At 33.7% G+C, this 27,713-nt stretch overlaps 1 protein-coding gene across 13 annotated transcripts in view; it reads left to right on the top strand.

Moving 5' to 3' along the window:
• LOC106132641 (transient receptor potential cation channel trpm) overlaps positions 1–27,713 on the top strand; it is a 169,516-nt gene that overhangs the window by 116,012 nt on the left and 25,791 nt on the right. For 10 of the 13 annotated variants that reach the window (XM_060949631.1, XM_060949628.1, XM_060949626.1 and 7 more), the window contains 8 exons: positions 3,374–3,521; positions 11,391–11,580; positions 17,047–17,305; positions 20,546–20,729; positions 20,940–21,129; positions 21,211–21,422; positions 22,541–22,693; positions 25,075–25,275. In XM_060949631.1, coding sequence (XP_060805614.1) covers positions 3,374–3,521; positions 11,391–11,580; positions 17,047–17,305; positions 20,546–20,729; positions 20,940–21,129; positions 21,211–21,422; positions 22,541–22,693; positions 25,075–25,275 — 1,537 coding nt within the window. The remainder of the gene's footprint in view (positions 1–3,373; positions 3,522–11,390; positions 11,581–17,046; positions 17,306–20,545; positions 20,730–20,939; positions 21,130–21,210; positions 21,423–22,540; positions 22,694–25,074; positions 25,276–27,713) is intronic. The other 3 variants (XM_060949632.1, XM_013332102.2, XM_060949630.1) reach the window with 1 other exon arrangement.

Here is a 27,713-nt window from a genome sequence, read left to right as displayed (position 1 = left end):
CAGTCTTGAACGTTTTTATTTACAAGTAAATCTAAAATCGTACCTTAGACTTTTGACTCAGAAGCGAGCACATAACCACATAACGCATACATACATATGGTCATGTCTATATCCCTTGTGGGGTAGACAGAGCCATGGGAAAAAGATGGAGTGGTCCTATTCTTTTTTGTATTGGTGCCGGGAACCACACGGCACTCAGATGCTCGAAAAAAATCCTTAACCACATCAGTTAGCATTCAAATTTGCGCTAATGTAATTTTTCGTACGTGATTCAGAAAAAGAATGAAAAAAATTTTAAAAAAACTTACCTAAAGACTATTTGGTTACAATTTGAGTCGAAATCGGGTATCTTCGAATTTGAGACCTAAATCACTCTTCTACCTACGCACTTTTATATCAAATGTAGTACTTGATGTATGTTTATAAGGAACATATTTAGAAATCCCTTTCGTGCCCAGACACAATTTACGTTCTCATAATATGTCGTAAGCAACATCACATCTGCAAACAACGGAACGATACTCAAACTCATCGTCAATATTAGCCCACGAGATGAACTTCCACCTCGGGTATCATGAATTTATAATGAGTTTTTATTTTCAACCCGCTTTAGAAGAGATGAAGATTCTCAATTATTTATCTTTTTATTTTTTAGTAAGTAAATATCTGTTGTGAAGATTTTTTTTAAGTTTTCAAGACTTTATAATCTTTTATTTCCTAATTGATTTTTCCTCTACAATTCAATGCTTGTGCAATGATCTGAAAAATAAAAAGTTTAAGATTACTTGAATATAAATTGTGTGTTAAACAATAAAAGCTAAATTAATGATTGATTCCACAAAGGATGAAAACTGAATTTACAAGTTTTACCGTAAACTTAACCATAACTTACCCTTAACTTGTTAATTGGCGATTAATCAAAAACAGACCCGCTTAATCACAACACATGCACAAGTTACAAGATTAAGTTACACGATTAAGTTACAAATTCTGATAGGAACTTGGTTATTGCATATCACGCTTGTTTTGATTAACTTTTACGAGTTAGAAGTAATATAAGTGAGAATACATAAGAATGTGGCCATTATCAATTTGTCACGTGAATTTTATAAAAGACGATTAAGGGAATAAGCATTCTCACCTAGTGCAACAATGATCTAAACTATCGTGTTATTCAAAAAATTTAAATTCTTATTCATTATTATCGGGTCTTTCAACATCACTTAATAATTATCATATCTTTTTCACAACATTGGTTGACGTCAAATAAATTACTTAAACTAAGTTTACTGACGCTTCCAATGCCTCAGTGCAGAAGAAGCGGTAACAAACTACACTGCGGAATTTTCTTCAATATCGTGACATAAATAATTGAAATAAATAATATTTTTTCAATATTTCTTTTTAAGCGACGGGCTAACAATCTGACTATCTTTGAGATGGCATAAGATTCTTGTTCCATTGGAGTCTGATAGAGCCTGATTGCCCTCTAGTCCTTATATTATTCAGTTTTATATACTACTCTGTCAAGAAAGTAGCAGGAAAAGATCAATAATACACAAACTGTTTGTTATTCATCCAAATTTATTTTATCACCTTCAAAATATGCTCCTTTAGAAACGATACACTTACGCCAACGAATAATCCAATCATCAAAACATTTTTTAAACGCTGTTTCCGGAATTGAGGTCAGTTCTCGCCGCGAATTCTCTTTTATGTCTTCTACCGATTGAAAACGGGTGCCACGAAGTGGTAATTTGAGTTTAGGAAAAAGAAAAAAGTCGGCTGGAGCCATATCTGGTGAATATGGTGGTTGCTCGATGGTATTTGTTGAGTGTTTGGTTAAAAATTCGTTCACAATGATGGCCTTGTGCGACGGTGCATTATCATGGTGCAAAATCCAAGAATTTTCTTTCCACAAATCTGGCCTTTTTCGTCGGATTTGCTCTCTTAAACGCCGCATAACACTCAAATAATATTCCTTATTTACCGTTTGACCTTCCGGCAAGAATTCCGAGTGCACAACACCGCGATAGTCAAAGAAAACAGTCAACATGACTTTGACTTTTGAACGACTTTGGCGTGGTTTTTTCGGTTTCGGTTCAGTTGGAAGGCGCCACTCCAAAGCTTGTTGACTAGTTTGCATGTCAAACTCGTAAACCCACGTCTCGTCACCAGTAACAATGCGTTTCATGAATGTTGGGTCGGAATTGACTCGTTCTAGCATGTCCTCAGCGACTCTCATGCGATTGAGTTTTTGATAAAAATTCAGGTCTTTTGGGACTAGCCGAGCGGCAACATGTTTCATACCCAAATTATTAGTTAAAATGGTACGGATCGACTCGTGAGATACAGAAAGTTCGGTGGCTATCTCTCTCAAAGTTGAATGAGGATTTTCAGTCACTATTTCCTTCACTTTTGCGATGTTAACTTCAGTTGCAGACGTTGATGGCCTACCAGAGCGAGGCAAATCTTCCATCACATCTCGACCGCTTTTGAACGCTTTGTACCACTCATAAGCACGAGTTTTTGATAAAGTCGATTCACCGTAAGCCTTCTGTAACATTTTCAGTGACTCCGAACACGATATTCCATTGGCAATGCAAAATTTAAGACAAACTCTTTGTTCGATGTTTTTATCCATTATGAAATTAGCAATACACACTAGATATGATATAACTAAAAATAGCACTGTATTTAATGTAAACAACAGATGCAACTCAAACTCCGCGCCAAAATGGAAAACAGTTGTGCCAATCTAACAACAACAAAAAAAAAACAAAAATTTGAATTTGGAACCATAAATAAATAATCCATTCCCGATAGTTTTCTGACTGAATGTATACGAGTTTCTTGTCTGTTTGCCATGACGTGATGACAGTCGCGACCAACGGTTCGGAAAGCATGAAGAACCTCTGGGAAAATGTGTGCCACTTGCGAGTCCACCCATCCTAGTGTGGTCTTCCACTGAGGTTGCTTAACATATGTAAGCCCTTCAAACGTTCACGCCAATTGGGCTATCGTGCTTATTTTATTATCGACCTAAATAAATATTACATTAAAAATTAAGTGGTATGCCGTGTGGTTCCCAGCACCAATACAAAGAAGAATACGACCACTCCATCACTCTCCCATGGATGTCGTAAAAGGCGACTAAGGGGTAGGCTTATAAACTTGGGATTCTTGTTTTAGGCGATGGGCTAGCAACCCGTCACTATATGAATCTCAATTCTATCTTAAAGCCAAATAGCTGAATGTGGCCTATCAGTGTTTACAAGACTGTTGGCTCTGTCTACCCCGCAAGGGATATAGACGTGATTATATGTATGTTAAATTAATATGTCAAATGGCTGACCAAAGATGAAATTTACAGGTACGCGTCAGAAAGTGGCGAACAGACTGTGCTGGAGTCGATGAGGGATTTCGTGATTGGTACCATTCAGAAGACCTTCGAAGTGGGCCTCCAGCAGGCTGAGTGCCTCTACGGGGAGCTGCTGCAGTGTACCAGGAAGAAGAATTTGGTAAGTTTATTTTTAAGTCCAAAAAATTGATTATTTTCAGGAGATGTGTGGGGCTGAAGACAGAATGCAGGTGACTTACATGCTTTGAAACATAATATACGTTGGTTGTTTAAAATATAATAAAACATACAATCACCACTGTCTGCACCCGACTGAAATGATTTACAGCATGTTTTTATTGTGATTTTTTTTTTATGCACGGCGACGCGTCCCGAAAGTTATTGTTAACTGATTTGAGTGAAAACATCCTCTCCTCTCCTAAGACATCTGGCTAGGCATAGGGGCTATTCATAATTTTATAAATGGTTACTGTTTTCTGTGTAAATATAAATTTTTATAACACATCGGTTTTATATATAAATTGGGCTACTATATGCTGAAGTAGATTTAACAAGGTTCATGTTTCAAATAGTAATTTTGTTGCAACCTCAAAGATAAAACACAAAGGTAGATTTATAAAAATAGGCGATCTTAGCCACTGTATTTAATATTCATGAAATAAGTAAGAAAACAAGTACTCTCTTACACTTCCAAAGTGAACAAATACCTACTTTCGTATTCCCAAGCTTAATTAAGACTAAAACACGAATAGACCTCTTGACACGTAATTTAGGTGGTGATTATTATCTTTGAAAACGATGGAGAATTCACAAAAGGAATTGTCTTTTTCTGATTGGCCTGGGTCATAGATGTTTATCTATATTAGACTTGCTCCTAGCGTTAGTCCCAGCTAAATCCTCACCTCTCTGGAGAATAGCTCGAGGTGTGCCTTTCAACATAATGCTATATTGTCATTTCATTATCGAAATTCCGTGAGCCACGTTTTACACTAAGTCAATCCCGTCTGATCTCCGCAACCTTTGCAGCGGACAGTAAAACCCGTTTGGGATCATGGTTACACATCCAGTTACCTGAATGTTCCTGAAGTTATAGAAGTCCCGAAATTACTTCGAAGCTAACTCAATCTATGTAATTTGTCCCGTATGTCTTTATTTAAATAGATACCTGAGAAAACCCACCTCGTCTCAATTTGATCCTTTATCTGTTACGAGTTTATTATACTAAAGCCATTTCGCGGTGAATTTTAATAAAACCAAACTCTCGTGAGTTTCATAAAACTAAGTTAAGACGTAACTAGTTAACTTATCAGACACAGTTACTTTATTAAGATATATGAATTAATTTAAAGGTAATTCAGTTCGTAATATTTTAGATTTTTATTTTATTTTAATCAATTAACGCTTATCTTTTTCTACGCCATCCGGCGATCAACTCGTAGAAATAAAACCGTCTTTATTATTTTATTAAATCAAATTAATCACTACTCTAACATAATGATCGCTCGGTGACCACGGATCATTGTGACAACATTCGAAACGTTCGAGATAAAAAAAATACGTTACGTACTCTATTTTATTTATTTATAACGTATATAATTTATTAATGGTATCACTACGATTTCTCCTTGCATTTTAGGATTCCACAATGTATAAAGAATCATTATAATCTGCCTGTCCATCTATCTATCAGTTTCACCTTATTTTTAGAATTCTTAGCACTTAAAAGCCGTAATTTGTCATGAAAACAAGTCACGTCGACATAGTGCTAAAATAAAACATGGAACATTTTTTGCACACGTTTTTTCACTCACGTGCCCCATACAGGGGGTGTCACGTATCATTGGATACCTAGGTCTTTCTATATTTAATATTGGTGTATTCCTAGGCTGAATACGTTTGCCAAATTTATGCGCGCCTAACATTTTCCACAAATAAAATATAGGTTCTAGGTTTTTCCCGTACAGGTTTTACGATCTAGAAATGAAATGGATTTTTTTAATGCCTTAAAAGCATTAAGAAATTTGCCAAAGGCTCAAAATTTAATACAGTGGAAGACGAAAATGAAATTATTGCCGGCCCAACTAGCGTGACTTTCTTAGTCAATCCCATTTAGTACCAAAATAAAATGTTATTTTCACATAATATTATGTTCAAACAGACAAAGGCAAAATACCAAAAAATGATTTTCGTTTAGTTTTATTATCATTTGAAGACACACACCCTGAAAAAAGAAAAAAAAAGTTTTTCATTTAACATAACATACATTAACCAGTACTTACCACTTCTTCAGTCTAACATTATTCTGATTACTATGGGCAATAGTTTACGTTGAGCCAATTTCCTGATCGACCACGACCGGCAAGTTTCGGACAAAGACCGGAAACCCCGGACAAGGGCCGGAAACACGACGGAACTTAATTTATTAGACTACCACTGCGAGAGTTTGGGAAATCTTATGATAGATTTGACGAGAGTCTTGCAATAAGTCAGTTAGTGTTATATATTTTCGTACCCTTGTACCTACTTACAAGAGTGCTACTTATTGCTCTTATTTCAATGAAACTCTTCTTTTGCCTTTTTTTTAAGTATCATTTCTTTTTCCTTTATAGTTATGTATTTTGTTTTAACCATAGTATTGGATTTGTCCAAAATATTTGTGAAAGTTCACACACTTTCTTTTTTTTTATCGTTAACTTTGAATCTCTTATATTTATTGTTACTGGCCAGTTGTAAAAAAATAAATGTAGTTTTTATAAGAAAGTTTATCAGTGTATAATTTTATAAGTACTATCTCATTACTGTACAATTAACTGAACGTGATACAGTTTTATTTTTCTCGAGTTATATCGCCAATTACCAAGTTACCATACTAAACAGGAGTGAAAAGGCAATAAGTATATCTTCATAGGATAAATCCTCCTGTGCAATTTTTGCTTGACCTTATTATATTCTTAATTGATGTAGGTACCTATTAGTGTAATATTTTTTCTGTACAATAAAAAATATTAAAACCAAACTCCGTAGACCGAAATAGAATAATATATTTATGATACATAAACATACTGAATAATATATTGCACTCTATATAATGATCAGAAGACTAATGATCGTGTTCAAATAAATAGATTAAAAATAATCACATCGCACGAAAGTAAATATAATCAATCAAGTCTATATTTGAAAAGATAAGAATGGATTCAAATGGATTTATTAAATACAACGTTTTGCACGGACTTCGCTCGCATTGTCTCTAAATAAATTTTTTCCGTAGTGGAAGATACCCTATGTCTTTCTTAGTACTTACTTTTGTATATAACCATCATCATCATTTGAAGAAATTCCAAGCAATTTCTTGTATATATAGGTTATAAATTTAGAAAATAAAAGAGGCGTGGGTTCGTCGTCTCCATGTTTATTTCAGAATGTTTTAATATCGGATCTTAATAGGAAATGCATAAAGTATGAAACAGTGCTTATCGGTAAATTCATAACAATGCCATCTAGTGAAAATCGGTGGAACTACAACGCGGTCAACGTGTTCACCTCTAATAAGTTCTGAGAAATTAATTTAATCATAAGTTTAAGATAAGTTATTTTGTTATAATTTATGTGCAATATAGAGTAATAATAATTTATCTGTTCATCTATCTATTTAACTATATATTTTTTTATTTCATTTTGTCTACATCGCATTAGATAAAGAGAAGTGATTAATATTTTGGGTCGCCAAAATCTTTTAAATATTTCTGTGAGATTATTCTTATATAATTATTAATATCATAAACTGTGTAATAAAAGTCTTAAGGAATAATAATTGCTACATTTATTTTAAAGACATTTCAATTAATTGGCAGGGATTCCGTAAATTCTTCCCGGTTAATTTTGACCAAGATGCCTGATTATAAATTGTAACTGAATCATTCATGTCAAAGATTGAAAACCTCAGAGGGTACGTCTCAAAGAGATTTAAGTTGTAACAACTGTCAAACTTCTAGAGCACTGCCTTAATCTGTGGCAGTTTATCCTTGATTTGTGTCGGAAATTGCTTTTCCCATTTATCGTAATGATCTGTCAAGTTATTATCAAAGTTTTGTTTTGATACACAGATACAGAAATCTGTCTCATTTATGTATATTCTCAATTGCAATTTCAACTTTTCGTGGTATTATTGGAGCAGACTAGTATAGCTTGTAATACTTAACAAGGTGTGAAAGGGCTTGATAATACAATTCCGATAACTCATGTAGAAATTGTCCTGCGTGAATCCATTTAACTGTAAGGTATTTTTAATGTTTTGCATTTTCATTTCGTCGCCTCCTAGATAGCGAGAAGAAACGGAATAGTTTTATTTTATTTTGCCTTCCCAGTAAAATACCTCTCCTGAAAATGTCACGACCTTAAAACATATAGTTAATATTTTTTGTTATCGAAAATCACTTTCTTTTAAGAAACGAAAAGAACACAAATGTTCTTCTGTGATATTTAGTAAAATGAAATGTAAATTTTCGTCATCAACTTGGAGGCTAAATTTTCAAGATTTGATAACGTTCGTAGCATCTCGTAGACGTCGTAGAAATTCGTAGATAGCGTAGCAAGTTATGAGTTCCTACGCCGTCTACGAAGCAACGCGACTTACGACTTATGAGACAATTTTCTCAATTTCAATGTTAATGTCTGATCTTTATATCGTCCACGGTTTTATAAATGTCAAAGTTCAAACAAAAGTCAGCATAGAACCCTTATATGGGACTACAATTTCAATAAAAACCTCTCTCTCAGTGTGAACCATCTCGCTTTTGTCATAGGTTCATTTGTCTAACTTTACCTGCTAGCTCATTTGCTGTTGAGGTTGGTACCAACTCCTAGGTCGCGACCACCAACGCTTTTTCAACTATACCTAACAATATTTTGTGTTTTTGAGAATGTTGTAATGGTCTAGTTGTAAAAGTCTAGTCGAACGTACCTTGACCAAATCGGGTATTTCCTGGCCTAGCTTGCCTTAAGAATAATGAAGCGAGAGGCGTATGCAGGGATCGTGACAATTAGAAAGAAGTCTCTGCGAACCCCTCAGGAAAAAAGCCATTATTTTATTTCTCTATAACAAAGTAACATTAACACCCCCATCAAAAGTTACAATGAGTCTGGATCGAGTATAAACGGAGCAATTCCAAGCATACTTCGGCTTAAACTTTGTGACGTACTGCGGGATTACTTGCAATAACTGATGCCATGAATCCCTGTTAGCAGTAAACGGGATCAATTTACGAAATATGTTTCAAAGTAGCTATTTAAACACTAGCCAAATTTTTGAATAAATTTGTAGGAGAAAAGATTTATATAATCGTATTTATATAGTGAATTGTTTTTAAGTTTTCTTAACCATAAATGGCAAAGAAGAAAAAAAATGGAAGGGATGTATCAGATTTAAGAAGTAAACTTGCTCAGAAAATTTCAATGATTTATATTTCTGTTTAGACTAATTTTAAGGGCTAAAAGCCGCAGTTCAAAGAATTCGAGGGCGCCACCAGATTGCTGCCAATCGTCTCAATAAGATAAAGAGAGAATAAATTTTCGTTACGACTGCGTGTATTGAATCGCGTGAATCAGGCGTCTCAAAAGCTGCTCCTATAGTTCATTTCTTCTTGAATATTATATTATTCTGTGCAATCATATCTTTGTGTTTTTTTATGTTTCTGTATATGTTTTCGTTACAAATTATGCATATAAATATGTTTAAAACACTTATAAAGTGTATTTATAGCATACCTGCACTGTAATATTTCGTCAGTATTAACTTATTACTATTATGTAACCATAGATTTTAATATACCTACCTAATTGAGGTCGCTGAAAAATTTTAACATAATAATTCAAAACATTTTTTTATTTCTCAATAAAAAAATTCTGAATATATATAAAATATAAAAGCTGGTGTACCTAAAGCGATTCCCTGTGGCACGCCACCTGTAGTTTCACCTCGAGGCGTCCATTACAGCGCTAACGAGGCCCGCCCACAAGTCTAACAGATCCATTATAATGCGAGATCCCTCAGGAAAATTATATTCCACAAAAGGTGTGTAATTAGTACGATTGGCGCTCTCAGACGGCGAGTCACGTTTGGTTTAGATTTCGGACTAAAATGATGAGAGTTTGGGGTGATGTATCATCAAATGAGAAATTTGGGTGAACAATTTTTGTCAGTAGTTTATTCGTGATACGTGAACAAGCAGAAAGACATAAATTTACCACAGGTTTTAGGTTATATATTTTTTCCCTTCAGAAATCCCCAAAATGCTTTCCTATAGGTTTAAAATATCTATTATTTCGCATATTTCTAGCTTTTGCATCAGGTTTGCAAATACCTCCTATGCCATGTGGTTGCCGGCACCAATGGAAAAAAGAATAGGACCACTACTTCTCTTTTCCATGGATATCGTAAAATGTGACTAAGAGATAGGCTTGTGAACTTGGGAGTCTTCTTTTAGGCGATGTGCTAGTAACCTGTCACTATTTGAATCTCAATTCTATCTTTAAGCCAAAAAGCTGAACGTGGCCTATCAGTATTTTCAAGACTGTTGGCTCTGTCTACCGCGCAAGGGATATTTTTCACACGTTTCAATTCTTCCAATCCAATATCTTTCGTCCTTTGTTCAATCTACGTTTCAAACGGATCATATAATCCAAATGAAACCAGAGATAAAATCCCACGCCTAATTCTTTACAAATGTATACAAATAATGGAATGTGCACCTTGTTACTTTGATGTTGAGTTGTAAATCGGATTACTGTATTTCACAGATCGCATTGAAAGAACACCTTTTTGTGAAGTGTAAAAGCGCAATTAACTGCCCTTGACATGAAATTGTCGTGATTCTTTTAGGGTGTACGTAGAATTCGAACACTTTTGATTTTGGACCTTAACTTCACGGTGTAAGGTTACAATTTATAAAGTACGTGGGCATATTTTTACATACGTATTTAATTCTTTTTTGCATTAATGCCGAAAACCACACGGCAAAAAAATCTTATAATACCTATATAGCTTTGTATGCGAACATGTTATAACTTATTCGTATTTCCTCATGTTTACATATCGCCAAGCACTGAATTCGATGACAGTCACAAATTAAGGTTCTTACAGATATTAATATTCGGTTCTATTGGTACAATGTTGCCGTCTGGTGATCTTCTCTTAACTGGTGAAGTAGCAGGAGAAATATTCAATATTCGTAGCTGGTTATCTAAGGTCGGTTGCAAAGAACAATTACTAAAGGTTTAGGTTAGAGTTAAAAAATGGATATCATAGGAATGTAAAGTTTTTGAAATTTCTTTATGAGAACGAAAAAGGACCGCTGTTTAGTTGTAATATTGTTCAAAAATATTTAAGCTATCTCTCAAAAGTAGATAAAGCTATAATTTTTAGACAACATCTCTCTGCATAAACAAATTAATATTTTAATAAGCTTCTGAAATGCTGATAAAATCGTATTTTTATATATTAGATCAGCTTAAACCCAAACAATAAACTGTGTCTGGTACACAGTTTATTGTTTAGGTTTAAGCTGAAAAATACCTATGCTTTTACAAACAAATAATTTGATAGATTGATTAATATGGAATATTTAAGACTGGGTTTGGTTTTGTAACCTCAATATTTGCGTCAAAGTGAACTGAAGCTAACACTATTTACATCAGCCGGTAAACATTGACACGAGCCATGCAACGGGCTCTTAACAGGGTGATTTTCACTTTAGATATCCCACTTTATTTGTTTCACATACAATTAGGATGTATACTCGTAGTTTAGTGATTTTACTGCTTATAAATACTAAGATATTTCGTTATTGTCTGAAAACTGAGACGCTGCGCGCCAGAAAAATTGATAAGGGTAATAAAAGAAAGCGGACTATAGGCCTTGAGCAACGAAAGATGAGAGGGAAAGAGAGTAACGTCAAAAATCCTAAAACTAGTTGTATTTGGAAAGATAATGTAATCGTTTTTAAATTTCTCCTATTATCTCTTTGTCCAGATCACGGTGTTCCGAATCCAAGAGCGCGCGGAAGGCGGCGAGGTCCAGGAGTTGGACCAGGTGATCCTGACGGCTCTGTTCAGGGCGCAGCACCTGTCTCCGAGCGAGCAGCTGTCCCTGGCCCTGACATGGAACCGGGTGGATATCGCCAGGTCGGAGATCTTCGTCTATGGACAGGAGTGGCCGCCGGGTAAGAAACTCATATTGAGTATTTCTCCTATTTTCAGAGCTTTACATATGGCAGGAACACACATACATACATATATTCACGTCGATATCCCGTACGGGGTAGATAGAGCCACCAGTCTTGAAAAGACTGATAGGCCACGTTCAGCTCTTTGGCTTGATGATAGAATTAACAAGTAAAGAATACTAACAATTTCGACACATGTTAAATTTATATGCTAACTATAAGGTGGAAATTTAGAAACATACAGAAAAATATAATAAAGTTCTCTCTGTATATGTTTTCGACGATATATAAAAATAGGTACGTGAATGTTTAAAAGTACTTGACAATGACCTTTTACCACAATTTATTTAAAGCCATTTCAAGAAATAAAACTGAAGTTACACTGGCATTCTGCAAAATATGTTAGACATTTTACATAATAAGCACTGTTTATATGCGGTTTAAATTATACACCGTATTAAGTCTTGAAGGTTGATAAAGTTGATTGTATAATGTAACTACACCTACACTGTTAGAGCTAAGTGAGCAAGTGCTTTATAAAAATTCATGCGAAATTAAAGTTGAAGGTTGTTCGAAATATTTTTCTAACCCTAGTTTTATGGTAATTTCTTTATGGAATTATTATGGAATAATTAACATTTTTTCTTTTCATTATTGACGCAGAACTCATACATAAGAGATGTCAAATTGAAACCTCCTCCTTTTAAACATACATACATATCATCACGTCTATATCTCTTGCGGAATAGACGGTGTAGCGAAAGCGACGATTTAATTTTCAGCAGTAACAGTCACAGGTTGCTAGTCCATTGCATAGGAAGAATCCCAAATTTATCATCTTTTACGACATCCATGGCAAAGAGTTAAAGTTTTCCTATTTTTTTCTATTGGTGCCGGGAACCACATGGCAATATCTTCTATAATATTATTTATTGATCTATTTTGAAATATATATTTGAAACTAGCTATATAACTTAGATTAAGTCTGATCTCAATGATAAAAATTGTTTCAACTCTGAACAATTCATTGTAAGTTACAAGCTGCTTAGCAACTTTTCTATTAAAAACTTTGCGATATCAATCTTAAAGTTTTCTCTGAGAGCTTATCTATTACCTCTTATAACCCATTCAATTTTCTTGTTAAGATTGTAGAAACGATAGTTTAACTAATCTTAAAATAATACATATATAATCACGTCTTTATCACTTGCGGAGAAGACAGAGCCTGATATGTCCTGATAAGTCCTGAAAAGACTAAAAGGCCACGTTCAACTGTAAGATGGGTTCATGATTGAATTGAGATTCAAATAGTGACATATTGCTAGCCTATCGCCTACAAGAGAAATCCCACGTTTATAAGGCTATCCCTTAGTCGACTTCTTATCGATGGGAAAGATATAAGCGGGAAACCACACGGTTCTTTAGAATAGAAAATCAATATTTTCCTAAGGAGAAAAAAAGAACGAAGTAAAGTTTACTGAGTTCGATTTAAGTGTAGGTAGTCTTCATAGAATATTAGTTCTAGCCCCTGGCTTCGTCCGCACAAATTAATATTGTAAAGTTTCATTATAATCCGTTTAGAAGATTTTGAGTGAAAAAGAGACAAATACAAATCCACATAGTCTAACAAACTGAATATACTGGTCAAATTTAATTACACAAATTAATCCCTAAAGTAAGTTCGAGACTTGTGTTATATGACAGCTAACTCAATTATTGCGTATTTTTTTTTAATTCACTGATGGCATAGTTATTTAAAAGAAATTGACCATATTTAACATGTACATTCTTATAATATTTTCAATTGATATAAAGTATTCATGGTGTCAAAATTAAAACTAAATATCACGTGTATTCAATCATGTTATAGTGTATTTCTCTTGTTTAAGACTTCGTCAACATCCCTTTTGTTTTGTGTTTTGCTAACCTTACTATCCATAAGTATAGTATACTCATAGTAATCATTTCTCTACCACTCATATAGTATATATGAGTGGTAGAGAAATTATTTTAGTGTAGTTTTCAGGCTCATGAAGTTGGAAATAAATAAATGAAAACGAATTTGTAACAGATATTCTAGAAATAGTAAAAACTTATTATCCTTATCTTTAAACGCATTGTTCCAGCAAAATAGCTAAAGCCGTTTTCTTAGGGCTTATAAGTTATCAGAAATCGATTAAGTTCTTAATTAAAGGATCTTAATGGCTTTCACTCAAATATCTGGTTCAGACTGTCATTACTTCAGTCATAAAATGTTGAGATTGCAGAATTAATAATTATTGGACTTTTATACTAGCTAATTTTATTCTGGTTATTCGTTCTCGTAAGAAAATTATCATGCCTTATCAAGAATAATGACAAACTGTAAGCCTAACAGCGAAATTCTTATAATTTTTTTTTTGTATATATATTTTTTTTCAATCACGCGGTAATGGATCGTTTTCATTTTATGATAAATTATATGATGGTTATATTTTAAATATCCCTCTTCTTTTGCCTTCCTTATCATATAATGATGCATAATAAGTAGGTATTCAAATTTAAAAGTTTTATTCATTTTGAAAGGATATTTCAACATCACTTAATAATTGTTATATAGTTTGGTTTCACAACGTTGGTTGATGTCAAATAAATTACTTAAAACTTAAGTTTACTGCCGCCAAAGCGTCAGTGCAGAAGAAGCGGCAACAAACTGCACTGCAGCATCTTAGTCAATAACGTCAACTTCATGTGTACGTGAAACTTATACTTTTGTGAGACTTCTACAACCTCCGTATATTTAGCACGGGCTTAACGTCATCTTAACGTCTCAAGAAACTAATAACGACTACTTTTAATTCTTAAGCTTTCAAAGTAAACCACGGATAAATTGTAAATCAAAAAAGTCTACTTTTTGTTCGAATTATTTTTCATTATTAATTGGAATGACCAATACAGCCTATATTCCGTCTCAATTAGTCAAATAAATATGTTTATTGTATTTATTTAAATATTTATTGAACCTTTAAGGTGCACTAGGTGGACTTAATGCTACAGCAATCTCTACCAATCAACCTTTAGCGAAAAGTAAACAGATAAATAATCCGGTGACAATTTAAGAGTGAAAAAATACACAAATTTTGTATTCATTACTATAAATCTATACTAATATTATAAAGCTGAAGAGTTTGTTTTGTTTGTTTGTTTGTTTGTTTAAACGCGCTAATCTCAGAAACTACTGAACCGATTTCAATAATTCTTTCACTGTTAGATAGTCTATTTATCGAGGAAGGCTATAGGCTACATTTTATCCCGGATTTCCTACGGGAAACATCAACAATGCAGGTGAAAGTTGAATGAGTCGGCCATCTGCGAGCTTTCCACGCGAACGCTGCGCAAACCAACAAAGATATAGAAAAATAATGTACTAAAGATGTGAAGTACTCATTTTTTGCCACAAAAAAGTCAGCGAGAGCATATATCTATCTCTTAAGGTTTACTTACAATAACCATTTTTATGTTTAATTTTTAAGATTATTTTTTCATTATAAACATAAGTTATTTTGAAACCAATTTTCTTTAATTCAGTATTAATCCTTATCCAAATAAATATGTTTATTACTTTTGGCTTTTCATGTAGACTAAAATTGCCATTTACAGTATATAAATCAGACGAATAGGTTTTGAGATATAGTCGTTATAAGCAATTTGCAGCGAAACATTTAATACGGCGAACCAGCGTTCTTTCTAATACGCGTGACCGCCTGACCGAGAAATAAATATGATGCCCAAAATAACTATTCCACGCGGACGAAGTCGCGGGCACAGCTAGTATAATATATGCACGCAAAGCAAAAGTAAATATGAATGATGTCTCCATACTATTTATATAATTGCTTCAAAGCTATAAGGAAAAATAATTTTCCAAATAAATACTGCAAAGGAAAATTATTATTTTTTAATTAATTGCATACAATTTATATACCAAATGTATTATTATCATTAGTATAACCTATTTATACAAAAAAAGGATGTTGAAAAAACATACGGTCGAATTGAGAACCTTCTCCTTTTTTTCTCGGTTAAAAATACTAAAAATTTGTAATATTGTCTTACTCAATGATTAATTCCGTGAAATGACAAATCCCATTGACATCAAAATTTCCACGTTCCATATCAAGATTTCTTTTTACTCCGAAGCCTCACGTCTAAAAGACTTTGACATTAGTAATTAAAGCCACATAGGATTCCTCATCGTGCGGTGTAAATTTTGAGGTTTCGCTCGTCGTCCCTAGCGAAATAATGGTTGCTTACTCCAGCTCACCGCATTCACAAAACATCTAATTTACAGACATCCAATCCGGATGTGAAGTGTAATGGAAACGTTAAAAATATGGTTAATTTTAAGCCGGGAATAATCCATGATAGCATTTTATAAGTATCATTGTTCTTTTTGTTTTTTTGTTTAGTTTTTTTAGTTTAATTATTTTTAATGTAAATTATTTTTTTTACATGATCGTCAAAAAACATTGGATTTACTCAAACTGTTTATTATGTGTCATTTATGTGTGTAAATAAGTAACGTTAATAAAATTTTTGACATCGTATTGTTACATAAACCACATACACACATACTTATAATCACGCGTCGTTTAAATCTTTTCATTGAATGTGACCTAAACGTGATCGTGACCTCGTTACCTAAAATTCTAAACTTAATTCACGTGATTTTTTTTCTAAATATATATTAGTTTTCTTCTGCTTTCTCTGCAATTTGTAACTTACTGTGAGGAAATATTGCTGGAATAGAGAAAATATGTCAGAGGCAGAATCCGAGGTAAAAACATATATTTCTTAGAAAGAAAGCTTATTATGTTTCATTTTTATCAAAGGTATTTAAGTCTTTGCCTTTGCAGTACAAACAGAAATTAAATTTAATTTATAATCTATGGTATTTACATTATAATATTTTGCAGACTTTGATTAAAATCAAACTATTAACTTAAAAGTTACACCTTTGGATTAGTAATAGCATACATATATGTTTTTAATCACATTGTCTTTAAATATTTTTAAAGATTTACTAAATAAGTAGTTTCAATCTTACCTCTTTTTAGGTACGATACTGGCTAGTTGAAAAAAAAGTTTTTTTTATATACAGAATTTTAGTGAAAAAATTCAAATATTTATTTTTAGTTTATTACTTAGTAAACACTCATTACTTCGATATTTAACATAATAAATAAGGCGCTTATTACGCATATGCTACTAACATGCCTGTTAATTAATGCGATCTATTCAAATACAAATATTTTATTTCGATCTGTCCACAATGCGTTTTTTTTTCAAATCAAATCAAATCGTTTATTTTGTGAACATAGGTTATTATAGTTATATATACATACATATATACGTTAGTCTTTTAGATACAATCTCAACTTAAGAAACTAGTATCAGTAACAAAATAATGCTTAATTTTTGCAGGTGCCCTCGACGAAGCTATGATGCAAGCCCTTGAACACGACAGGATAGATTTCGTGAAGCTTCTCCTGGAGAATGGAGTTTCCATGAGGAAGTTCCTCACCATACCTCGTCTGGAGGAGCTGTACAACACCAAGAGCGGGCCAAGCAATACCCTCAGATACATCCTGAGGGACGTCAGACCTCATCTTCCTAGGGGATATGTGTACACGCTCCATGATATAGGGTTGGTGATCAACAAGCTGATGGGAGGGGCATACAGGTGAGGGTTTTGTTATGTTTTGTTGGAAGACTTTAAATAATCATCTGGAGCTTGTTTGGTTGTAAAAAATTGACCCAAAAACAATCAAGATCAAGAAGATTTTAGTCCATCCAAACTAAAAGAGAGAATTTTACTTGTATTTTTGTTTGCAACGAATAACCTCAAAAACCTAAAGGTTGATTGTGACTTAGCACATAGGCAACATTTTTTCTAGAAATTCTCACAAAAGCGAAGCCATGTCTAAAAGCTAGTTAATAATATAATTAGAAACTCCTTTCTGACTACTGCATTCTCGAATTATGTCGTGTTATATCAGGAAATGAGTACAACTCTTTTGTTCAAGTCACGCCGTGAAAAATGGAAAATGCTGGCATCTTCAACGTAAAATAATTAAGATACAGAAAAATCAACCGACCACACTATCCCACTGCGGTTCATTCAGACTTTTCTTATATATTTATAAAAAAAACTTGAGAGTTTTCTTTTAGGCGATAAGTTAGAAACCTGTCTTTCTTACTGTTTGAGTCTCAACTCCTTTATTTAACCATTAGCCACTCGCGTCGGCTTTACACGGGTAGCATTTAATTTAAGATATAAACCTATCTCAGAATTTTTTTTTCCAATATTTCAAGTAAGAACAAAATCCGTCCACTAGCGCAAACTTTCCGAGATTAGCGCATACTTACAGACAGAGACATCATACAAATAAACTTGAACTTTTTGTCTTTTCAAGAGATTTGGCTCTGTCTATCTCATAAAATATAAAGACGTGATAATGTGTTTATGTGTAAAACAAGTATTAAACGAAATTTATTCTCAATAAAATATTTTTTATTTAACTTGTACTTTGATTAAAGAAGCAATTCTGTACCATCCATATTTTAACCTCTTCTTGTAGAAACACATTACTTATGACTCTCTGTGTGATAGCACTGTCTTGTCTATTCCACGCGAACTGTTTGAATCGTTAGTATTCCTAGAACTGACAGTACATTACATTCCACTTCTATATTTTAGTACACCTGTTTTAAAACCTACAAAATGTAAACACATTTTGTACATTTTGCTGTGGATTTAGTACAATTGCTATAAATGTAGTAAAGGTTATAGGTTGTGTTCCCTGTTAGTTTTTTTCCTTTTCCTCTTGAAACACATCACATCTCTGAAGAGAATCACGGAATGCACCTTTGACCAGATCCTTGTTGGGATTAGTAAGGTTTTTACACGAAGCGACTCTGACCTTCTAACCAACCCATATAGATATAGATACATACATACATATAATCACGTCTATATCCCATGCGGGGTAGACAGAGCCAACAGTCTTGAAAAGACTGAAAGGACACGTTCAGCTGTTTGCCTTAATGAAAGAATTGAGATTTAAATAGTGACAGGTTGCAAACCCATCGTCTAAAAGAAGAATCCCAAGTTAATAAGCCTTTCCCTTAGTGGCTTTTACGGCATCCATAGAAACGAGATGGAGTGGTTCTATTCTTTTTTTTATTGGTGCCGGGGACCACACGGCATATTAGATCGTATTATTATATCCAGTTGCCTGAATTGTAGTTTCTCACGTCGTCAGAGCATCGAAAATCACAACACAGAGGTACTATTAAAAATCATATCTCTATACTTATCAGTTACTATTCATATTTTTTTCAGAATACGTATCTTGGAATTTCTAATATATCTCAAAGCCCAGACCGCGGTCTAAACTTCTTTACTTTTAGGAAAAGTTATGTCTGTACTTGAAAGTTTCGACTCCACCGGTCCAGAAATAACTACCTTTTGGGCTCCCCTGGGAAATATCCAATATTCCATGTTAGCTTACTTCAAAATCTCATTTCAATTTTCTGATCCTCTCCGAAAAAATGAGTGAATTAAGTTCAAACTTATTTACATACATAATCACGTCTATATTTCTTGCGAGGTAGACAACCAACACCTTGTTTACTTTAGTGAAATCATGCTTGTATTGTAATAATTTTAATTTCTGTGCGTTATATTTTTGCACCAACTTTCCCAATTGATAATACATGTATCCCTCTTTATTCCCGGTTGCACCGTCCTCTGTAGTGATTTTCGCCGTTCTAATTTTTACCACCTCGCTAATACACCATTAATGTTCATAGTTTCGGTTTTATTTTTTTTTGTGTTTGTTACACGTGATTCATGGAACAAGGAACAAACCAATATTTTTTTTTAATATTGTGTTTATATTTGATTCTCGTAAATCATCACTCAATCACAATAATAATAATATTACAATTTCAAAAATACTATAAACAAATTCACCGAGTAGTACGGACATAAGTATAGATTTTTCTAACGAAACTGTAAAAAAATATTCTGATATAATAAAACAGTATTCCTTTACTTTTTGAAGAAAATTTATTAACCTAACGTAACGGAGCAGGGATATAGAAAATGAGATGATCGAGCAAATGTTGGCTTTTCATTGAGAATGGAAGGCGGGTGACAATATTGCGAATGGCGACGGAACCTTATGCAATAAAATTGTCTATTAGGAGTCGTAGAGAAAATGTAGACCATTTTTTCTTTGAAATGGCTGTGTAACTACTTAAATAAGCATTATTACCATACATTATTATAACATCACATGCATTGAATATCAATGAAGCCATGTGTAACTCTGTATCAATATTAATAAATAGGAACCAATGTTTTTTTTAGCATAAGAAACATTGTGAGAAAATACAGTTCAGAAGATTAAATGCCAATCATCGACTATAATTACATGATCTTTCCAACCCTGCATCATGGTCATGAATGAAACCAAGATTCTTCGCAGGAAGGGCATAACTAGGACAGGGTTGTGACCATATGATCTTTCGCCAAATATAGCGCTAAACGTAAAGAAAGTGAAGTTTTCATTTTATCTGAAAAGTTAATAAAATCTTAAGAAAATATCTTTAATTATTTAGTTAAACCCGGTGGTAACTTAAAAACAACTTTTTAAGTTACCACCGCAGAAAGATTAATTTTACATGTAAGTAAGGAGTAATAATATAAACTAAATCTAAATTTACGAAGCATGAATATATTAAAACCATCTGCTGTAAATAAACGAGAAACCAAAAGATTTTTAGAATAGACAAGACACCATCATAGACACAAACATATTTCTTTTTTAAATGACTCTGTTTTACTGCATAGCAACCAAAAACGAAGGAGTGCAGCAATTTGCAAATTATAAATCCAACACCATCTTTGTCATAGGTGCTACTACACTCGCCGCAAGTTCCGTCCGATCTACGCCAAGGTGATGAACAAGAGCGTCAACGTTCACCGCAACAGTGCTTCCTTCACCCGCCACAACGCCGGAGGCTTATCTCTTATCACCGGGTTCATGCCAGTCACCACCGAGATGGCATTGTTCGACTATCCTTTCAACGAATTGTTGGTGAGTGTTTCCAGCCTGATCTCAGCAATCAGTAGGAAAACGAAATCCATATAGGAACTTGGTTACACATGCAGTTGCCTTATTGGGCAAATATTTTCACGGTGTTTTTGGAAAATTATATATTGTAAAGGTGTAAAAAGTAATTTTATTGTGATAATTCTTTGGACAGGTAATCCGATAGACAGCTTAACCCCTCGTTTTCTGATCTAGATGTGGGCAGTGCTAACAAAGCGTCATCAGATGGCCTTGCTGATGTGGACTCATGGCGAAGAAGCTCTGGCTAAGTCACTGGTGGCCTGCAAATTATATAAAGCCATGGCCCACGAAGCAGCCGAAGATGATATGGAGACAGAGGTCTATGAGGAACTGAGGCATTATGGCAAGGAGTTTGAGAATAAAGGTGATAATCTACTTCTCTGTTCCAACGGTGTCTATAAAATTATATCAACACATTTTATTACGGTTACTCTTTTCTTTTCAGCGCTAGAATTATTAGATTACTGCTATCGACAAGATGACGATCAGGCTCAGCAATTATTGACTTGTGAACTCCAAAACTGGTCTGGACAGACGTGTCTGAGTCTAGCCGTAGCAGCGAACCATAGAGCATTATTGGCCCATCCGTGCTCGCAAATAATCTTAGCAGATCTTTGGATGGGTGGCCTTAGAACTAGAAAAAATACAAATTTAAAGGTAATATTTTATCTGTAACGTTTTGACATTTCTCTTTTTTTTCATCTTGTTAACGCACAGACTTATTATAGGCACGAGCATTGTAGTTTCAGTGTTAGTTCTTGGCTACACTCTGGATATTTTGATATATTTATTAATTGGCATATGATCTGTATGGAAATCTGGTTAGCATTCAGAGGTGTCACATTCGTTTCCGAAATAATCTTACAAAACATAAGAAATTCCCTTAGATTTAGTGAATAATGTTTTGTTTTTAAAATATTATGAATTTATCTTTTTCGAATGAATCAAAGGTCATTTGTGGCAATATGAAACATAAGTTAACTCGTATAATTCGTTTTTTGTGGGAAATGTAAAAATCGGAAACAATTTTTTATTTAAAAAAATTTCTGACCCAGATGTCCATAGGGGAATGCGAATCATATGTCAATGATAAAAAAAGGGAATATGTTGTTAAATTTTAACAATAAAATGATGTGCCACATTTAACTCTTTTTATATCATCCATGAGTGGAGCCTTTATGTTAGAAAATAACATTTTAACGTTACTTGAAATCATTTTGAGTATTTTAAAAATAATTGATGTCTGTGAGTCAATGAGCTTCATGAATTGGACTGCATGCGATGCATTTTACGACGCCGATTATGCAAATCAATGCCAAGAATAATTTTTAATGGAAGTTAATATTTGGCATAATTATCAAAATGTACATTTGAAAACAGTTTGACCTAAGCTTGCGTGCTATGTGAGATGTCCCCGAATTTTTTTCTCGCATTTTCACTGTTTCGTATTTTTCCAATCACTTCACAGTTTTGTTTATTTTGCAATATTCTTTGAAGCAAATTTCGCAAAAGAAATTTAAGGCGCACTTTAACTCTTCTATCAATTATCATTTCTAATTTCTTAGTTGTCATCAAATTTACCACGGTCTTCATTAGTTTTATTTGCATTTAGCAATTGTTTCGCTTTAAATTTCTTTTCGTACTTGGCTGTCCACTTTCGCGTAACCGACGTCCCGTTTCGATTAGATGAACGTAGCATGAACGCTTAAGTCAAAGTGAATTGGCATCGTTCGAGCAGCGTATCTTTGCCACATCGGCTTTGTCGTGATGTCAAGGTAATTCTGAGCCTGCTGTGTCCACTCTACATTCTCCAACTGGAGTTCAAGTCGAAGGAAGAGTTGCAGCTGATGCCGCAGACGGAGGAGGAGCACCTGGAGAACGAGAGCATGGAAGATGATAGGAGCACTAAGGATCCAAACGACGCGGAGGTAAAGTTTCCCATTCTGTTGCCTCTCATTTTGCTTTCACAACCATTAATGACTAATTTGTGCCATACAATAAGGTTAAGGGTTTCATTGCAGTCTTAGACTATTTTGATGGTTTAGATGTTTGGGGGATTTGCGCCACAAAGTTTGTAATGTTTCACTGCAGCCTTAACATACTGCTATAACTATTGCAACAAGTTTAAGATAGTTGTTTCATAGAACCAGACTGCAAGATAATAGATGTTTTAAATTAAGAAGTACAATTTCTTTTCTAATAAGATTCAACAAGAAAGAAGAATTAATACTTAAATAAATTGTATACACAGGAACAATGTGAAAAATTTTAGAACTTTGATCTATTGCTTTTAATTCAATACGTACATATAATTCTAAACAATAGTTTCATTAAACAAAATTGCGTAATGCAGATTGGCGTTGTGAAAAGGCGTACACTTTCTATCAAGAAGATAATTCCTCCGGGACAACAGAATAAGGCTTCGAAGGTAGCTCGCCTATGACGTGATCTATTGTGATACGAACACAAAACTGCACCAAGCCAATACCTACTTACTACATTAGCCTTTACGACTTTCAAATTAAGTGGAAAAATTTTATTTTATATAAATTTTTTATCTATCTTCTGAAAGCTGCTATGCTAAATGCTATCTGTTCAGTTTTAAACTTGTTGCTGTGTTTTTAAAATTACTGGTGGGTCTGACTTAACTATCTTTTATTTTCATGTGGATAGCGTAAAATTTAGAATTTATCTTAGAAAAAATATAGAAGATTACGTTAAATTATTGATTTAAATCAAAAATAGAAACAGAAATGCCACGTGTGCAAATTTCGTGCGTTTCACAACTACCATTCCACAAAACAGAATTTGGTCGATCGTGGTATTTTCAATTTGTTCTTTTTTCGAAACTATTAATATTGACTTACTTTTACCGGAGCAGTAAAGACTAATGTGGATGATTGGCTATTCTGTTTTACATATATGCAATACTAAATGATGTGGTAGATATTCACTCTTATAACAAGATGTTTACGATATTTGTCACTGATCTTTTTGTATGCAAATACACAATGTGCTGACGATATGTAGGTACCATTTTATTACGTAAAAGAAAAAAGAACTAAAATGTTTTATGTGATAATGTTAAGTATTTGGTAAATTACATTAAGACAATAATTAAAAAGGATCATCAAATCAGTTTCATAATAATGCCTAAAAGATCAAACAGAAAAAAATTATGTTTGATTTCCAAGAACGAATAACAAACTTAATTTTTGAATGAATTACATAGTTAATTAAATCTTATTTAATTCAGTTCTCAAACAGATTCAAGTTTATCACACTAAATTAAATCTTAAAGATTTGTGTGTCAATTTTAATACATCACAAGGGAAATATTACATTTACTTAATCTCAACAAATTAGGTATAGGCCTGTGTTTAATATAATTAAGGGACCGTTACCCATAACCGTAAACAATTTACCTCAACAATCACCATTACCCAAATGGTTTATTGCAAATTGTGTCCTCACGGTACATGTTGTATAGTAAACGTCACGGCATTCACAATACATGTTTTAGAGCATAGTATGTTAAAGGAAAATAGTCTATATTGTGTTCGTATTACGGTACAAGCACTCGCTCACCTATTTTAAAGGCGAAGCTTTGCGTCTAAGTAGGCTTCCGTTGCGTTTCGTCTCATGTTCCTCAACCTCTTCCTTTATTCCTTGAAGCCTTTTTATAGACACCGTTATCCGTTTATGTCTCGCCTTGAATTTTACCACGCCACCTACTCATTCAGACATATAAAGTTACAGCCCTATTCTTTTTTAACCAATATCCAAATTACTTTTCCGTATATTGAGGTGACTACTTTTATGTGTAACAATTTTATTGGAAACCTTAATATCTGTGACTTTAATAACATATATTAAAAGCCAAGGTGATACATCAACGGTAACATTGAAACTTTCATGACCCAAATTTTCGTCGATGTGGTAGTTAGTTTTGTTATTAGTACAAATTGATGTGGAGCTATTCTGATGTTGCGATATTTTTTGTCTTTATGTACAACGCTTTTTGATAAAACCAATTTAGACGTCTCAAATATATAACATCTTTTATGTCATGCTTTCCTGTTGGAGATAATATTTAAGCTACTTCTGTGGATTCGTTTAAATTGGCTTCCGCTTCTTATCTTCCTATTAATTCTTTTACATTAATTAAATATTTTGCATTATCAATATTAATATCTTTACCATCGTATCTCAGCTTATTAATATCGCGAATGCTCTATTTATATTTGAAATTCTTAATTTTATCCACGGTTGATCATATGGTTGTAATGTTAATATGTCTGGACTCAAGCAGGCGTTGATTGGCTCAGGGGCCGAATGTGAAACTCGGGTTGATCAGAACGGGAAAGTTGGTAAAATAGGGTGGGAGCCCTCGTACAGGGAGCTGCCTGAACATCACGCCCCGGAGGACAAGAGGATGAGGCCGCTAAGACTGAGGAAGAAGATTTACGAGTTCTTCACAGCGCCTATCACGAAGTTCTGGGCCGATTCGGTGAGTAGATATTTTATTTTTTATACTAATAGTACAGAGGTTGTTTGTAACTGTGACTGTTTGTTTGTAAGGGGTAATGGTCGAAATACTAACGAACATGTATGTAACACGGACGAAGCCGTGGCGGGCCGCTAGTACTGAATATTTTAGGATAATTTAATATAATATTGAGATGAACTGCGAACCTTAGTTATTTCGACACAATACGAATACTTAAATACTCTCCTTATTAAGTTTCAATAATAATAACGAGTAATTAGCTGAAACTGAATTTCTCCTTGTAGTATATAATGTGGCTTTTCCATCTATTTGAGACATTTTTCTGATACCTCGCATATTTCTCATACTTTTTCATGCTAGTAGTTAAAGCGGAAATCGTACTAGTAGAAGCAGTTTTACTCTAATATGTCAGTAAGGTCAACCAATTATGATAACAATTCTCCAGTCACTTCAACAGTTTAAATGTATGATGTTACTTAAACTTTTCGCATAAAACCAAATTAATGATGCCCAGACTTTTATACAAAAGTTTTAACTTGTAATCTTTTAAATTGCGAGGTGACTTAAGAGCGTAATTTATCACTGTTGTTTTTTATCCGCCGTAAACATAGATATAAAAGGGCTAGATTGGCACCATTCATTCTCGAAGGATAACAGAGAGAGAGATCGTACAAGCGTGTTTCTGTTTGAGATTCCACCCTTGAGATTAAAAATACTTTTTTTTACTTATTTAATTAGACACCATCGCTGATTGACCGTGTGGTACGGCAACAGGATTTTAAATAAGACTGCTTTTAAAGTCGACTAAAGGAATAAAGCACTATCATCTTCAATAAGCGTACATGCTGCTTCTGAAAAATCTTAGTGTGTCCTCAATCAAGGGAAAGGTAAAATAGGGAAAGGCTTCTCGGGTTTCTTTCTTTTTTGGGTTATTATTAATTTATTTAAACTTTATTATACGAAATACAAATGTATAGCACAATTGGCGGAATTAATGCTATACGCATTATCTACCAGTCTACGATTGGGTCTGACAGAGAAATTCTTAGTGCGTCGTCGTCTTTAGATTAGAAGACTTACATCACAGTACATTTTAACAGTGTTCGCTTAAGTGTATTACCACATATTTTTAGAACTTTATAAAATAGATTGCCCAATTGGCGTGAACGTTTGAAGCGTTTATGTATATTTAGCATCCCTGGATGGAGTTCCCACTTGGATGACCACAAGGGGCACAAAATTTTCTCAAGCTGGAAGAGCTTGAGAGCATCTTCTTCTTCTCCATCCTGAAGATGCATTTCCTGATCTATTATCAGTTTAGCCATTTACACAACAAACAATAACATTTTAATATTGCCGATCTAGCGTCTATTTTAAATCTATGGGCATAATGGATACAGGCAGCCCTGACATTCATTTGCTTTTTATCGTTCGGGGTAAACAAAAGTTAATTACTTCGTCAATGATTCAACAAAGTGTACGTCGCACAGCCCTTAATACAAAAGGCTCAAAATATTAAAATTTGTCAACCTTACACAATTACATAGGACACACTTAATATAGGACAATATACCAATCTGTATATTGTCCTATATTAAGTTAGTTCAGTAGTAAGTTCGAGACTTGTGTTATGGTATATTAACACAAAGATACCATATTAAGAAACATCTTACACAATAAACAAATAAAACCCAAGCTAATGAGAAAAAGTTATTTATCTATCGTGACATGGGATCGAATCTTGAAACTTTTTGGTCCAGAGACGAGAATCTAACTATTTCATACCCAATCTTGAATCCTGGTCATAGCCGGACCCCTGCCTTCTCTCTCTCTCTCTCTCTCTCTCAGGTGACAATCGAGACCAATGCTAAAAGAATGATAATTAGGACAAAATATTCAGTCAGTTAGTTAAAAAAGTTTATTTTAAATTAGTTTCGTTTTTTAGTGCCCAATGCGATTCTAAGAGTAAACATACGTCTAGTATTAATAATAGGCAATAGTATTTATCTATTGCCTATTATTATACATACGTCACGGCTATATCCATTACGGGGTAGACAGAGCCAACTGTCTTGAAAATGCTGACAGACTGAAGAGATCGCCTTAAAGAATCCTATGTTTAGTTTTTTATCATTTATTTTCCCCGTTTAAAATAAAACAAACTCGTTTAACATGGTTCTTCTCAGCTTAGCAGACCACAAAACTTTGATCGTAAATCATTGCACAGTATTAAAGTTTTATTCTTCATTTCGAACTTAAAACAACAATGAACTTTTGACGAATTGAAAATAAAGTTGGATGTTTTTTGATGACTCGCACTAACATTTCCTGGTACGAAATTACGAGTAACTTAAATATTTTTCCCAGCAATATAATTTGCGGGCCCACACTTGGCTACCACACAACATATCGCCGCAATTTGTTGTCGGGGCCCATAA

The sequence above is a fragment of the Amyelois transitella genome, chromosome 19 (genome assembly GCF_032362555.1).
Source record: "Amyelois transitella isolate CPQ chromosome 19, ilAmyTran1.1, whole genome shotgun sequence".
In the NCBI taxonomy this organism is placed as follows: Eukaryota; Metazoa; Arthropoda; class Insecta; order Lepidoptera; family Pyralidae; genus Amyelois; species Amyelois transitella.
The sequence above is the reverse complement of the archived record's forward strand: the minus strand, read 5'-3'. Positions and strand labels throughout refer to the sequence as shown.